Source organism: Neopsephotus bourkii, unplaced genomic scaffold (assembly GCF_033783945.1).
Source record: "Neopsephotus bourkii isolate Nb327-2 ecotype Australia unplaced genomic scaffold, CSIRO-AGI_Nbou_v1 NB_250, whole genome shotgun sequence".
In the NCBI taxonomy this organism is placed as follows: Eukaryota; Metazoa; Chordata; class Aves; order Psittaciformes; family Psittacidae; genus Neopsephotus; species Neopsephotus bourkii.
Window position 1 is genome coordinate 1,643,718 of NW_026900760.1, and position 17,662 is coordinate 1,661,379.

Here is a 17,662-nt window from a genome sequence, read left to right on the forward strand (position 1 = left end):
AGTATCTACAACCAACCTTGATTTAATGTAACTGGACAGTGAAGTGTGCCAAGTGAAGAATGTAAGGTATGTGCTTTCTGCTTGATCACTTTAAGAGAAAGAGGCTCTGCTCCCTTCCTTCTCAAGGACTAGCATCAAGTCAGGACACCCAGTGTAATTTCTATGACCACACATGGCACAGCACTGTAATTTGAAAAACTCAACTGCATTTTTTTTGAGGCTTTTCACAGTAACATATCAGCAGTTTTGTTCTTTTTATTCTTTCTGTCACCACTATGACACATAGCAGACTTCTAAATGAAAGCACAGTGCCACCTACTGTGCTTATGGGTCACCCTGAAAACAAACAGACGTTTTTGTTGATGAACAAAGTCACCTGAAATAAAGACCAATGCTTCTATAAATCCTAAAACTCGGTATTGTATGTATATTGTAGATGGAGATAAAGGTGACTGCTACTAATCAGTTTAACTCAATATGTAATATTTAAAATATAAATTTAAAATGCAAGTTTTTTTTCAAAGTGATAATAAAATTCTTTGGAGAGTATGTACATTTATTAAAACTTACTCTAATCAGATGCATTGGAAAACTAAGAAAGAGCTCCTTTAACTCTGAATTTATTTGGAAAGCAAATTAATTCTCAACACTGGAAAAACAGAGTTTAGCACTAGCCAAAGTTTACGTGCCAAGCTTCAAAAGAAAAAATTGGCAGCTTTTCTTTGCAGCATTTACATCTAAATAAGTAACCACACCACAGCAACTTGTAAAAACATGATCACAAAAGGGCTTTCTCAGTTGCAGAAATACTCTAAAATATTTGAAAAAACTCTAACCCCCCTCTAAAAACAGTGTTCAGAAACAGAAAAATTACTAAGTCCAACCATTACTATAAAAATGGTATTATTGTCACGAATGAAACTGAGGAACAATTAATTCCATTTATTCCACATATCTGTAATCAGAGAGAAACAAAATGCAGTGAAGGAGTCTTACTCAAGATCACTGAATATGGTTGTAGGACCATATGCTGGGAAACTACAAACAAGAGGCTGCAATGCAATTTTACAAGGATGTAGGTAATCACTGAAATTAAAAACCACCAAAAGCTGATTGAAAGCTGTCACTAGGCAACTTTGCATATACAATATAAAAAAAGCAACAGCTAAGGAGTCTAGACTTAAGTCTTACTGCCCTTACTCGCACTGTCAGCTCATTACTTACTTGAAAAGGATTGGGTTCAACCCTACAGGAGACAAAGCTATATTCAAGCTCTGGCCTCTGTGGCTCTGCTTCTGAGACAGCTATAAAAGCATTAAAATGGCCCAAATATCTCAAAACCAGTTACAACCCATCTGCAATGGATATGACTCCTCCATAAAAATAATATTTCATTCCCTAAAGGCACGCCAACAAGAATCTTAAGCAAACAAAGGTTGTTTTATATAGAAGAAAGTCTTATAGAAACACAAGACTGAAAAATTAAAGTTACAATTACGCAAGAAATAATTTGATTACGCCTTGTCCTTTCACACAGGCTTAAAAATGATAGACTAAGCAAAATCAGAGTGTTTTTTCCCCTTCTTTCTAAAAGAGTGAAATCTTAGAATGACTGAAAACACTTTACTGCTTATTCGAACAACTGTAGTTCTTGGGACTGTGTTCCTGCTGTGTTCCAGGCATAAAGCCATTAGATATTATAATGAAATTAATTCAGAAGTTTACATTTTCAGAAAAGTGAAAAAGAAGCTTTAAGGTTTAAAATCATAAAGTTATTGTGTACGCAAAATGAGTAAGAAGAGTAATAATTCCATAAACAACTCTTAAATATTCTGTCCTTTTGTTAAAGCTTTAATAAATTTAAACTAATGCAGATCACTATTACATGTTAACAGATATACCACAGGTTACATTCTTTAGCTAAATATGAAATTATAAGAAAAGAGACAAAATGTGAAATAGTTCCGCAAAAATCAAGTTTTTATAAATACTGTCACAAGTGCTTTTTAAAAATATTTCAGAACTACTATAACAACATAACTGCCAAACCAAACTGCAAGTTCTACCTGCTGCTGGAATCTGCATGTTGCATGCAATGCCACACTTTTTCATTTAGCAGAAGACCAAAAAAGACTAAATATATCATTAGCAAAACAGTCCTGTGGACACTGCTTGCAGTTTCTCTTATCTATTTATTGGTTGATTTTTTTTTTACCTTTATTGAAGAAGCTGCATAGAGCATATCCTCAAGACTGAAATGGCAGCACTGGTTAAGGTATTCCTGGCAAAATTCTTGAATCAACTGTAGATTATACAGACTGTCAGCCAAAGACATTGTCTCTTTCAAACAAATATCTAAAAAAGAAGAACAGAAGCAAAGATTAGATATAGGTGCAGATTTGCAAAAAGTGCTTTTTGCTTTGCTGGATTATTGAGCATTTTCTGGATAAATTCCGGCCTCTTGCCCACACAGCTTTTATTTTTCTATTTCAGAAACTTAAGAAATGATGACTATATTTTATCTTTGCAGTATTATATTTTTAGACATTTTTCTAAGCATTAATATTTTTACCCCTATTAACAAGTTGTTGTGGAGTTTTTTCCTGTTTTGCCTTTTGTGAAAATGGGAGTTATGCTCTAAGTTCTGCTATTCCCATATAACGAAAACCCGTGTTTGATCACGATATAATTTTTTTTTTCAATTAGCTTTCCTATACAGCAACAGCAGCAGGAAACGTACTCTTTTTCACAAAGTTCTCCGTCTTTGCATACAGACCTAAGAGTACAATTTAGTGCTATTCATCCCAAATCTTCCCCCAAAATACCAGTATTTGATTTTGTGTATTTAGATGTTCGATATGAGATTACACAAGGATCATGAATTATCACCTTCTGTTTTAAAGTGCCATTTAAAGACACGGAAGTGGTAGCAGTGAACAGACTAGTGAGGTTATAATGTAGTCTCTGAATACTATTTTTGCCCAGCTAACCTTCTCCTGCTCTCGTTTCATAACTGCTTCTTGGAAAATTCAGTAGCTATAATTTCCTAGAAAAAAAAAAAAAGACAGTCCTTGAAAAAAGGACAGAAGAAAATTACTGTACTTCCAGACCATGCATCAGATTTTATTCTTAAAGCAATAGTGTATGACGGAACTTCACTTAAGTTTTAAACTGCTTATGATAAAAGGTTTCTTCAGACTAGGAACCTACTTTGATGCTATCAGGATAAGGATTCCCATCCTGAGGATATCGGACATATCCCATCATCCCAACCCCACAGATGATGATCAATATATAAAAAAAAAAGTTTGACTAAACTAACAAAATGGGATTAGGTTTAGTAATACTAAATGTGAAATCATGCATTTTGATTTAACAAATTCTAATGTGATTCACTGGTTGCAAGTTATACAGAGTAGAAAGATACCATGTATTAGCCAATGTAAAGATGTTTACGAGCTTTCAGCATCATGCAGCTATGAAAACCAGCAAACATGATGCTAAAATGTATCAGAAGATCTTATTTCCAGAAGTGACAAAGAAGCACTGTAGGAAGTAGTACTGAGAGGCCAGCCTGGATTTCTGGGTACAATTATGACAATCCATATTCAAGGAAGATAAACCGAAACTGGACTAGTTGCAGAGAAAGACTACTGAGAATAATAGTGAGAATGGAAATCCACCTCAGAAGGGGAGACTGAAGAGGATTGGTTCAGTAGCCAGGGCAAAACAAGGAAAAGAAAATATATCATAAAGGTAGACATCAGATTAGAAGCTATTGAAGCCAAAGAGCACTGCTGGAAGAGCAACAGAAAGGCAGGTAGACAGGCTACAAGAACATTTGCGTAGGAAACCAGAGTAGGATTTAAAACCTTGTCAAAAAACATGGAGCTCTGCAACACTGGGTAAGAAAAGTAAAGATTTTAAAGAGCTAGACAATTTTAAAGTAGAACATTATAAACATGATAAATTCATGAAAGTGATTATATAATTTCATGCAATAGCAGATTTCTTGACACACTGACATAGCAAGTCCTTTCTAACCCTGTATTCCTTGAAGGAAACCTAGATTTGAAAGTTAAATAAAGTCTTCATGAGAAGAAACACTCTATTTCAGACAACAAAGAACTCTAGATTAATGTTTTTTCTTTTTTGTTAATGCATTTTTAAGCATTTTTGCATATGCATTTTTGTTAGCTGCCTTCCTCAGTTCCAACACAGAACCAGATCTCATTGAAATTTAACATGCATCAAAAATTGTATTATTTAAATACAGGGAAAATGGGCAAAGTCTTTTTGAAAAGCTGCTAGTCACTTCAGAGGACCTTTGAATTTACTTCTGAGACAATGACAGGCACATTTATATATCTTTAGGGAAGACGTCAGGACACCTAACAACAATATTAACACTAAAGTTCCAAAGACAACATATGCCTTGTCGGTTTAAAGTCAGATGCTGGAGTAATCTGCTGGTAAGTATGTATGTGGTCATGCGAGGTATACAAGATCGTTCGGACTGTCCATATTTTCAGCTATGCTAAAACAGTAAGAAGGAATTAGGTGTTAGCCCTATTCAACATTATCCAAGTTCTAATTCTTGCCTAATCACATACAACAGCATGTATTTGGCTCCAACATTTATGTAAACTGCAAGTTACATTTTTCAAAATTCACAAGCCTAAGAAGAATGGTGAATGCATGCATCTTGGCATCTTTCATCTTCAATGTCTACTGCGCTGCAAGCTTCCTATAAAGTGGCTGTGCATATGAATTCCAATTTGAGTCCTTAGCAAGCTTTATACTCTTGCTCGTATTCCTGGATTTCTCAGGATGTTTCTTCCTAAGTGTTCCCACGACATCAAAGGCATTATGGACAGAACACAGGAAGAAAATGATGGGTGTTAGCTGACAAGACATTTTATAACTACATGAGGCTCTCCGTTGCCAAGACATGACTTTAACCAGGCCACTGAGCAAAAGAACAAGATGAAGCTGCTTATTATCACAGACAACTGCTGTTACAGAATAGCACACCACCAATATGTACTAGACTGCATGTTTTTGTTTACTTTATAAATTATATAGTTAACTATCAGGTGAAGTAAATGCCCCCCAAACAGAGAGCAAGTATCTGCCATGCAGTGCAACTATGCTGGGTTTGATTTTCCACATTTTAAATCTGTAACTTCTCAGATTCACAAGAAAGCTTACGCACCTTCAAGAATAAAAGTTTTCCAGGTGGTTTTAAGTTTCAAACACAAAGGCAAATATGTTGTCACAGTCAGAGTCTATAATCATATAACCTACTATGTTTATATTAGTGTGATAACATAAGCACAACATGGAAGGACACCTTGGTTGCTTTTCTTTAAATGTAAAAATAAATGCGTACAAAGGTAGTATTAAATAAAACCACACTCAAATTTTGCCTCTTGTGTATCACATTTAAGCACCTTTTTTCACATAATTATCAAACACAGACATTTAAACTTTCATGGACATAGTTTTGCAAACATAGAGACACATTAGACATACCCTCTAGTTTAACGATATCTGGACAGTAGAAGTGAATCAGAGCTGCTAGAGCACAACCATCTGTGCCATCTTTCAACAGATTCTCCACCAATGGAATGCAGGGCAGCTGTTTAAGCAATGTCTGCTCCTTCCTGTAACGAGCCTACAATACAGAATGAAGAAATTCAGAGAGACAAAGACTCTGAAACATATGAAAAAACATTTATACTGTAGGTTTTACACCCTGTTAGTGGAAAAGCAGTATTCGAACAACTGAATATTCTCAGTGTTAAAACCCTTTAAACTATTCATGTTATGCCCCCTTGTGAATGGCAGAAATAATACCCAAAATGAAAGGAACCCACTATGCTAATATTCAGCCTCTACTTCAAAATCACCAAATTTTGATGATCTCTGTATAGCAGGCTGAATTAAATAATATTTTAATCCTTATGTAACATTCAATACTCATTGTTATACAATCAGAAATGATCTGTGTGTAAACATAGTGAGACAAATCCTTAGCTGGTGTATAACTTCAGTTTACTGGCAAGTCAAACGACTCTGTGAACTTAACACACATAAGAACCTTGCCCAAATCTTATTCATATGACAAATTCAGAAACCAGGAAACCTGCATCTGATCAATTCTGTTTTTATTATTGGCATTTGCACTATAAGTAGTCATAAACATAGAGCATTAACGGTCAAGTGTGATGACCATGCAGTGGTCCGTTATAAAATGAAAGCATTTTGAAAACAACTTGGTGCATAAAGAGATCATTAGTTTAGAATACTAAGATAGCATTTATCTGCAGTGAATATATTTTTCATGGGGTTTTCTTGGAGGGGGGAGAGGGAGGCTTACTTAAAAAAGATATTAATCTCTCTTATTTTTTCACTTCTTCCTGGGAAAACAAATAGAGGTGGAAGAAAGTGATACAGATTTTAATTGGTTAATATAATTTCCTAAGATTTTTTTTTTAAACAATACTGAAAGATCACTGTTGCATTCATATCACAGATGCCAAGAGGATGCCAAGAGTATTTCTAAATTTTACACTATTTTCATTCATCTGTACGTAATAAACTGGAAGGTTTTGTGCAGGGACTCTGAAAAATCTTGACAGACGTCACTTTTCCCAGCAAAGCTGAAGCTGACAGTCCCTATCTCCTACTCTCCACTTTTTAGCTATACTAGAGCAATTGCTGATGGGGCTGCCTGGCAAGACAATTGATGCAGCTACAATATCTCTCTTCTCCTTTGTTTCAGCTGTGAATGAGTGAGCAGGGCTGGAAGTTTTACAGGTGAGAATTGTTTCAGCTAACATTGCTGGTGAAAAGTCTGTGGAACCACAGACTAACCCTGAAGGCTGTAGCTACTGTCACTGGGTTTCTGTCAAGAATCACATGCAATTATCTCTAGTGCATGTCAGTGTCCTCTAATTGGCCCAAGAAGTAGGAGTCTAACCTGGCAGCAGCAGACACACACGTTCTAGAAAAATAAGGGCTTGTATTTGGCCCACAGAATTTATACTTTACCCAATTAAAATAATTAAAAAAAAAAAAAAAAGCCCAACCCTGATAGTTAGTCTTTATTTCATACTTGTAACATCCTGGTGCTTGCGTGTCAAGTATACTGTATAAATATGAAAATGCCATTTTTGCATGCTATGGGAAATATTCACTAACACCAAACAAAATTATTTTAATGTTTCATGCATTATTAATATTTCTCTCCACATTAGTAATACTCCTTACTATTTCTAATGAAACAGGCCAATTATCCTTGCACCGAAAGTTTGTTCTTTTTCACCCTATGCCAATCCAATGCTCCACTCTAAGTTTCAAATACCAGCCTAATATATCCAAGTACTTCTTCCTCAAAATGACTAAAATTAAGTCTAGGAAATATTACATCATAAAAGATACAGAATACAGATGGACTCGAACCATGGTCCAACAAGCCCCGTGTAATTTATATTATTTTGAATAGTGTCTTTTTATTGGAGTATTCAAAAATATTAGAAATGGATAATGCAGTGGTCTTGTACACTAAATCCTGTGAAAAAGTCTACTGCCAGTTTAACGATGCTTTGACTGGCCTTATGAACAGTGCCTGCAGATGCTGGAAACTGTGTCATATCATTAAAGTGATATGGTCTAAAGAGCTACAAAGAGAACTTAATTCATTGTAGAGTGTATGCCAGACACGTTACTTCAAAAAAAATAAACTTATATAACCCAACATGCTATGTTCATTAGGGTGTAACAGGCATCATGTTTCAATTTGTTTGAAAAGATAAAAGTAGTTATACTGAAAAATAAGAGACACTGGTAATTGCACTGCATTTTAAATAAACTTCTTTTTGAAGAAACCTCTCATCAGTTGTAATGTTTGCTACTAAATATGGATGCAATAATGCAAAACATGAACTACATTTATTATAAAGCTCTAGTGCTAATTGAAATGCAAATGCTTACATAGACATCTTGTTTCTGAGATCCTAAACAACCCTATTTAACATCTTTGAGCTTATTCCACTTAAAACAAGTTTAGGTGTAGTTGAGACACTTGGATATGAACAAGGTCAGTTAAAGATGAACCAACAGCACACCAGCTACTCTGTCTTAGGTGCTCATGTGTATTCCAAGTTAATCATTAATAATGAATGCTCTTATCCACTTACCATACACTAGATAACATGTTATAAATTTACTTCTCAAGAGTAAGTTTTCAGCTGCCTGTATGCTCAGGAACATCTCACTATGAAACACTTACTCTACATAAAAGGAAGAGATCAGAAGCCTGGTTGAACTGTTAAGAGTAGCTTGAGCTTCCTACAGTCTTCCTACTATATGATTCTGTGATCCTATATTATCAGTAGCACCTGAGTTTCAACTGTATCTCTACTAAACTAACAAGCTCAAAGTAACATAAACATCACTACTTCAAATTGTTTATGTATAACTGGCAAACTGGAGTTAGCTTTTTGGCAGATGAAATACCTTCTATTTGGCATCATTTTTATGCAACAGAAGAGAATCATTAGTAAACTAACACTTTTGGCAAAAATAGAACAAAAACATATTCCGAAACTACTCTGAAGTAGCACCTTATTTTGTAGGAATGAGACAAAAAAAAAAAAGTGCCTACATTTGTGATCCATCTTTTTTGGGGGGGGAGGGGTGTGTTCCATTTTTATCTCCTTTTAACTATGCTATCTTAATTAAAAAAAAAAATAATTCAGGGACTATACTGTGAAGACCAGTGTATTTTTGTGTCACAACTGTAATAGCACTACAGAGAAACTGCTCACATAGCAGACACTATTATGAATTGGAATACTGGTTAGTCTGCTGAAGACAACACTCTTACACTGATTTTCCAGACACCAAGTAATTTCTGTTACTTGCATGCAACTGCCTTATTATTTTTAATTCTTTTTGCAATATATGAACAATCTTTTACCAGTTATGTCAACAAATACCCGAAGGATTGCTAGACCAGTAATGGTAATCCTTAAAGATAGATCAATATCAGTTCTTTGGAATTCAGACCAGAAGTATGCAATTCTATATATACCTAAACAGCTGACTGCTTTGTTCCCAGCCAAACCTGTTAAAAGTATAAACAGTCTGAATGCTTTCAGGGGTGAACTATATGATGAGGAAAGTAACTCAAGGTGACACAGCACAGTGAACACAAACTTTATTATTGTTGCAGACCTGAACAGTTAACTTTTTATCACTTTTAGTATAGTCTCACTAAAAGTAGATAGACTGCTTTGTGTTACTTTGTGTTGGGAGAGATTAAGAGTAGTCTTGAATCAGATGATAAATAAGGCAATTCTAGAGAAATGGTGTGGTGGCTGCATATCGTTAAATCAGAGAATTTCAGATTCCATGTAGCATAAACAATCAAGAACTATTTCTGCAAGTCTCTTACAACAGAGAGCCAGTATTTAATGGGAGTATGTCTACTGAAAGCTGATGAAAAAGTAGTCTGCAAAAAACTTGATCATTTGACATTAGTTAATAACAGGTAGCACTGCCTTATACAAACCCATGAAGAACTTCACTGCCTGAAAAGTAATTCCTTATCCAGTGTCACATCTTATATTTATTTTGCAGACTACCTTGCAAAATAAGCTCCTGAATTATGCACACCTTTGTAGAACAATCTCTTATAAAATTATCTTGTAGAGACAAATGAAATGAATGAGTAAACCAGCATGACATGGACAAAGCCATTCCCAAAATAAGCTATTTGATCAAAGTGAAGCAGTTGGGCAAACTTACAGGAACCAGTTTCCAAAACCATTTGGTAGGAGACTTCAGAGGAAGCAGTAGAAAAAAGAATAAAAGCAAAAAGCGAAAAAAAAAAAAAAAAGGAACATTTTATCAGATTTCATAAATTAATTTTACAAAGCAATTTTTTTTTAACATTCTCAGTTTTGTATAACAGTGAATTTTAATTCAACGGTAAGCATTAGTGCACTGCAGCCTCAGCATATTGATCTAATTAGCAGAAATAACACTGGAGAAATGTCTTCAGTCTTTATAGATGAACATTATAATTTTCCCACATGAACAGGTAAGATTGTCAGATGAATGCCATTATACTTAATATTTTCACCCAGCTAATTGTACCCTACATATGCAATCTGACTGAAGAATTCATTTGAGACTTTAAGTTATGGTATCACAAGTATCAAAATGAACTCCAACAGCACATACGGGAAAGCAGGTAAGCTAAAGCAATGGAAAAAAAGGTGTAAACACACTGTAGTATACAGTACAACCAATTGCAGTGAAGTTTGCATTAGCTACTTCAAGCCAAACAGTTGTTTACAACATTCAACAATATTTTTTAACAAAGCATGACAGTTTTCAGAATAAGAATAGGTGCAGGCAGTTATATTTTTGCAATGACAAATCACATTAGCATCAACTGCATGATGTGCAATGACCTGAAATGCAGATGGGGTTTTGGCTACTGGCAGAGAAATTATCAGAACAGATATATAAAAATCTAAACTCAAATGTGATAAAAAAAATAAATGAAAGTTTTGCAAATATAAAGTTTTACTTAAAATCTTAATCCTAAGTATAATGAAGTTGGTGATTTTTTCTCCAACTCTATACACTCGTCTGGCATAATACTTTTACTATTAAGAAAAAACATCATGTAACAGTATTATAAATACATATAGAAAACTTCAACACTGTTGGTTTAATTGTAGGAATAAAAAAAATTACTAACATGTAGAAAAGCAGTTCTTTCTGGGTTTTTCTTAAGAGAAATACTTTCTGGAAATGGTGAAAAAGTTTTTTAGTATGGAAAAAACTGCTATGGAAGCTTATTATTTTACATAGTTGTCAAAATATTGGGCTTCTATAAGCCCTTTGAAGTAACCATAGCAATGAACCAAGCTTTTATGTAAAAAAGCAGTTGTACACAAAAGGGTATGTATGCGTGCACAGTAACATGACTATTCCCAACATTATTCTCCTCCATTCAACTGGACTGTTACAGTGGAAAACCACAAAGCCACTTAGAATGAACTACAAAATGCTGCCATGTGTGGCTCTAGACATCTACCCAATCTTTCACCAGTTTCTTGTCACCTTACTGAAATATAGTCAATGTATGCACAACTACATGAATTTCAAAACAAGCTGTCTTAACTCTCAAATGCAATCAGAAATTCTAAAACATATCATAAAGCAAGGTTTTAGATAAATTGGGTGAGATCAGACCTGGGCTGCCTATTGTTCCCTGATAGAAAAAGTCTTTGATTTATCAAGGTGAAGTGTATTTCATACCTGGACTCAAAAGGTCTGTCAATATCTATGTAATGGTAGGCTGAAAAACTACTCTTTGAAAAAAAAAAAACCCACATATTTCTTTCAATTCCAAAGACTAGCTCTCTGTAGCAGTACAAACTGAACTCAAAACCAGCAATTAAATATAAATTTTTACTTGCCACTTGGCTGAAACTATGGTGGAGATTACTATGAATATGCTTCAAGAGGCTGAAAGACTGAAGATAATGAAGCTTACATTCAAACATACTGTAAGATTTATAAATAAATACTTTGTAAATGCACTTGGAAAGAGATAAAGAAAAGCTGAAATCTTCTGGACAACATAAAGGGGATTCAGTGGCTGCTGAATTGGTACTTTATGCCAACAGGAAAAAAAACGTTTTTCCCCTGGAACTTTGTAAAAAATTAGATATTATAAAACAGATCAAAGAATCCTGACTGACTTCTCAAAAAAAAAAAACAAAACAAAACAAAAAAACAAAACAAAACCCCAAGCAATAAAAACCTGAAAAACCTAAACACAGAGAGCCCCCCCCAAACCAACCAACAGCCCCCCACCCTCCCCCGCAAACAACAAAAACAACCCACAAAAAAATAAATGGTAACTCAGGTTGAGGACTTAAGAGTTTTACAAGATTGTTTAATCCCCCTAATAAAAAGTTTTAAGCATGACTATTATAAATTTAGTTCAGTATAAATTCATTCTATGATGCCAAAAAGTGGTAGTCCTGCCCTTCATTAAACGCTTACGCTGTCTTCCTGGCACCATCATTTTTGTTCATGCAGCTGTGCATTAGTTGCATTAATTGGATTAAGCTGATCCTGCTGCAAACTTTTCTTTTTGACAGGTTAGCTTTTGCTAGCAGCGTGGATTTATAACACACTGAATTGAAAGTAGAACTATGGAGTTAGTGTTTTACCTTCACACAAGAAGCTGCACTGTTTAAACTATTAATAAGACCCAGCAACCCCCATTTAAGGAATCCATGTCTTTGGATGAATACTCTTACATTTGTTTCTCTCACAAGATTTGCATAGATTTGGCTTAAATCTTTTAAAACTGATTCAGTCTAAATCACAAAAGTAGATGGAAAAGTTACAGGTTTTTCAGAAAGCTTCAACTACATTAAGAATCAGTAGTTTAACCAGTGCAACCGTACATTCACTGCATATTACTCAAGGGAAGCCTGAAAACCAAATCTATTCACTACAAAATTTGAAATCCTAATTCTGAAAGAAGATGCAGAGACACTACCAGAGAAAGATGAGGTTACCACAAATCACCGGCTGATCAAGATCCACAGAGGACTACCTGGAACTAAAAATCATACATACTGCTTCCTCTCTTATCTTCCACAGAAAGCTAGTGGCAGAAGAAATTGAAAGAAAACAAAAGAACATCTCATAATCCATTAATACTGGTTTTATCTCCCCAGAAACAGAAAATAGGTGTATCTTACCAGTTTTGTCATCATTAGTCCGTATAAATAATGTTTACAATTTTTAGAAATGTAGAGATTTACTATTTATTGCAAAAAGATAGAAAAGCATTAATTTGGCAGGCTTGAGGATTATGCTAAAATTATTTTTCACAACTGATAAATTGATGAATTTATGCCAGTAAAAAATCATAACATAATTAAAAAGTTCACATATTAACTTTCGGTGACCTTTTAGGTATGCAACTTTGCAGCTTCTTGGCCAGAAACTAAAACTAAAGAAAAGCTTTCCCTAATGACTAGAATGACCCATTCTCCCCAAGTCTGTTTGGCTGTGTCTGTAAATCAGCATAAGAAACATCCTTAAATTTAGTTCCGGTTCAAAAACTGACCACACCTTAGAAATTCTGAAACTTAAATATCTGAAGGTGTTTGTTTCGCTACAACAGAAGGGAGACTGCAAAGTTTCTTTGATTTCAGAATGGAATCATCACTTTTTGAACTGCTGTGTTGGTAACAAAAGACCTAAATTACAAATGAAAGCCCCAGTCTGGTGGAAGGACAGTGCAAGGCAGAAAAGATGAATGAAGAAACATTCTAGTTCCCCTTCATGCCAAGTTTTAAAATCAAAATAGAAGCAGCAGTTAGGAGTTTGAAAGCACCAAAGAAAGAAAATAAAAGAACTGAATTCAGATACTGAGAATTAAGCTACAACTGAAATACGAGCATAGAAATGCTATAATTAATATGTAGAAGTATAATTTAATTTACCCATAAAAATGGAAAACCATGCAATATTACTACTTCAGTTAATACAAAGGCAGAATACAATACCCCTGATTGGTATCTGCTGATACTAATAACTAACCCAGGCATAGCATGAAATGAAGGGAAAAAAAAAAAAAAAAGGAAGGAAATCACACTAATCATTATTCAGATTAAAATATAGACATATTTCAGCAATACCGAAACCTAATAAAGGAATTTAGCTATAAATATTTCACAGCTCTGCTGACATATAAAAGGTAAGGTAAATTCCATAAAGTAACAGGACATATCACTGATTATGAGCTATAAAAGAAAAATGCATGGCCTGATGCAGTATGAAGACAAGACAGTTAGGGAAAAACACCTGGGTACTACGAGATGCTTGACAGAAGCCACAAATGCATTTGTACATCAACCAACAGACTAGGGCTTTGATTGTGTTACAGCTTCACAATTAATACAAAAACACTACAAATGCATATACCATTTTTATTCCACTGTCTCCATTTATGCAATCAGAGATACAGACTACACAAGTCTCAAGAGCTGTTTCAAGAATGTTGACAATAAAGTTATAAACTAAAATTTATAAAGTTTACGAACTAGAAATTTTATCTTGCTATTCCTAATATAAAATGGAAACTATAAAGGAACATAAACATTACTAAATGTTTACAAATACAGATAATTTTATGGCATTGCTCTGAATTTTCCCTTTGATATATATATTTGTTTACCAAATTGACTCCCATGCACTCTGTATTTTAAAAACTATTCTCATATTTCAAAGTGACCTAAAAACCACACAAAACTTCCTACTATTATTTTCAGGATAAAGAAAATTCACTAGAGGACAAAGGACCATAGGTTATCTCCCTATCCCCCATTTACTTTATCTAAATTTGAGAAATGAACTGGTCAATACCTTATTCTCCAGATTTCTATGCTATTATCACTATTGAATACAGGTTAAATTTTCCATATCAAGATATATACAGTAGGGTCACACTATATTGTGAAAAATACCGTTTTCTTTTGCTGAGTCACGTACATACCAATTAGCCTTCAATTATTCCTTATATTTAAAAAGAAGCCACAAGTGGAAAGACATTCCTTGCATTTATACTTTTTGAAGCTGAGTTTTTAATCTAGCCAGGTAACCCACAACTCCTTCAGAGTAGCATTCAAAATGAGGTAGCTGCTTACATGAAAATGGAGCTAGGATTACAGCTTTGCTGTAGCTAGGAAATTTGTTCTGCATTCAAGAGCAGGGTTAATACCAAAGGGTGTTCAAATTGATTAGCAATTCCCCAATACTAATTATATCACAATAGGATAAACGATCTCATTCTGAAGCAAGCTTTTTAACATACACTGGAACAGTATTATATCCTTCCGTGTTTTGATGCTTTTTAATTAACTGAGTTCCACAAACAAAAGGAAAGAACATCCTGTTAGGAAAGAGAATCCAATGTAATCTGTTTTTATCATATATATAAAACCTGTAATCAACCAGTATTTTGGATCATAGCCACACCAATGCTTCCCATGATGCCACACACAGAATTTTCTTTTGAGATACATGCAATTCACAAGAACAAAAACATGAAAAATGATGAATAAAAATGTACTTTTTTTTTAATAAAAGATCTTACTACAGGTTTAATTAATTTGAAAGTATTAAATAACCTTAATACATTCCTTAGGACTAACATAAAAGATGATTCCCTGTTATCGAATATTTATTTGTCAAAAAGGATAACTGGGAATAAAAAATGCAACTTGACTTGTGTTACATGGGTATATTCATGGAAACAATAAAACTAACAGCAAAATGACTGAATACTAAAACTTTGCTTTCTTTCACATGCAGTCAAAAGTTCAATGTCTGCAAATGTATATTTACCTGTACATACTACATGCAAGTAGTTTTTGTTGACAGATGAAATGCTTATTCTTTTTTAAAGGATTTTAAGTCTTACTCCTACCTTTTGAACTCCTGCAGATTCTGCACCATGATGCTCTTTTAGTTTTTGTTCCTGTTCCATTATGTCTTTCAAATGCTCATTTACCTAGACACAAAACAGTTCATTCAATGGTCTATTCTAAGAAAGAAGTAGAAATTTGTAAGTTTCCAAAAGATCTCTAAATCACCACCACCAACTGAAAAGATGAAACAAAATTTTCAGACTATAGCCCTGAAGCCAAACCAGAAAACATCAGTTCAGATACAGTCTGGGGTCACTACTTGTTAGCTTTACATTGTACAGCCTAACCTGCCCCTTATTATGTTTAATCATATTTGATTAACAGCACATCCTTGTTACTTTATTTGATTATGTAGTGAAGGTAGATCCCTTCAAGCAACATGTGTTTGAGTACAAACAGAATACCTTGCTTTTAAATCATGATAAATTACACAATGAGGTAACAACGCTCTGAGCCAAAGAGAATCTTAAGCAGCTGCTGTCATGACATCTCAACAAGACAATGATTGCTCAGATGCCATATATAATGCATATGACAGTGTTTTATTTAACTTCCCACTTATTTTGTTCACTTAACTTGTTTATTCCTAGAAACTTTGCTTTTTATTATCCAAACACAGCAAATGAAGGAACAGTCCATCAGACACAGTCTTCATATACCTACATACATACATATCCTACCCACTCATCTCTAACTGAATCATATAGACTACAAAGAAAAATCACAGCTTGCTTTTCCAGTACTCATACCTTGTTTATCCAGTACATGACAGCATCTTCAATGTCATAAGGTAGATCTGTAGGTTGGAAGAAGGATGAATACTGCTGACTGCATGCAATGACTTTGTCAACGCTGATCATCTCTACAGTGTATGCCATCATAAGAGTATCGATCATGGCCAAGTGAGCACTCTACAAAGAGAAGCAGCAATTGAAAACTACCTAATTAGTTTGCAAATCAAAAGATGACTTTCTTATAAGTCATTCCTGAACACAGCTAGAAGTTTTCCATCTGGTTGTCAGCATTTGAATAAAAGACAAATGAAGACAAACACACAACAGATTTGAGAACGCAACACGGAGCACAAGGACATAAATAAATAAAAAAAATGCTGATTGCAAATTATGAATAAATTCTGCAATAAAATTAACACCAAAACCAAGGAACTGGAAATGTAAAGAACACGCAATTTTAATGTTCAAGAATTACTTCACTTTTAACCGAGCTGAAGAGATCTCTTAAACTTGCTACCTGAGTAAAAACAAAATGCCCCTGCCTGATGGGTGTTATTAGTACTGGAAATAAAAGCTGAGACTGACTGGTAAACAACCTTCATCATCATGAAAATGCTGCATTAATAAGGGGAAGTTGACCTGGTTTTAAAGGCATAATACGGGAAGAAGATGCAATTATACTATTCCTGAGTAAAAACCCAAGATGTTAGAAAGCATTAAGTTTTCTTCTAGTAAACTGAATATGTTATGCAGATGCAGCTCTACATGCACTAGTAGATTTAAAATAAGCAGATACTGATAAATAAAATGCAGCTGCTGTTAAAAGAGGAGATATGTTTCTCCTGGTGTCATTATTGAAAGACAATGGCTATTTCATCATTTGCAATAATTAAAAACACCCCCCTCAGAAGTAAAAAAGCCAAAGCAAAACCCAAACCCAAAACAAAAACAAAAAAAGAGGATGACAACCAGGATTTACATTAGATTCTTGTGACTTAATAGGAAAATAATGGCTGTGGGTAGAGGCAGTGCCTACAGCTAAACAGATTTGTTCCTGCTTCATGGTAAGAACAGCAACCGCCAAGTATTGAGCAACATCTCCCACGAGCCAGATTAATTTCAAAAAACAGTATTTTTTAAAAACACTGCCTTTAAACAGCTCATGATACAAACAAAGATCCCAAACACTTAACACCATCACTTCAACTCTATTAACAAAATATTCATATAAAGATCTCACAAGGTAACTGTAACAGCCATGGCAACAGCAACAAACAACATGAGTCACACAGCAATATGCTATCTAATCATTATAGTTAAGGTAGTATAAGCACAGCATTTATTCCAGAATGCCCAGCAGGAAAAAGATGCACAAACCCAACCTGT

The 17,662-nt window shown here is 34.4% G+C and overlaps 1 protein-coding gene across 4 annotated transcripts in view; it reads right to left on the reverse strand.

Annotated features, from left to right (window-relative positions):
- Positions 1 to 17,662, reverse strand: part of CAMSAP2 (calmodulin regulated spectrin associated protein family member 2) — an 85,675-nt gene that overhangs the window by 27,552 nt on the left and 40,461 nt on the right. For 2 of the 4 annotated variants that reach the window (XM_061346002.1, XM_061346001.1), the window contains exons 3-7: positions 16,292 to 16,453; positions 15,542 to 15,625; positions 9,817 to 9,849; positions 5,536 to 5,677; positions 2,216 to 2,355 (exon numbers count right to left, since the gene is read on the reverse strand). In XM_061346002.1, the coding sequence (XP_061201986.1) occupies positions 2,216 to 2,355; positions 5,536 to 5,677; positions 9,817 to 9,849; positions 15,542 to 15,625; positions 16,292 to 16,453 (561 nt within the window). The remainder of the gene's footprint in view (positions 1 to 2,215; positions 2,356 to 5,535; positions 5,678 to 9,816; positions 9,850 to 15,541; positions 15,626 to 16,291; positions 16,454 to 17,662) is intronic. The other 2 variants (XM_061346004.1, XM_061346003.1) reach the window with 1 other exon arrangement.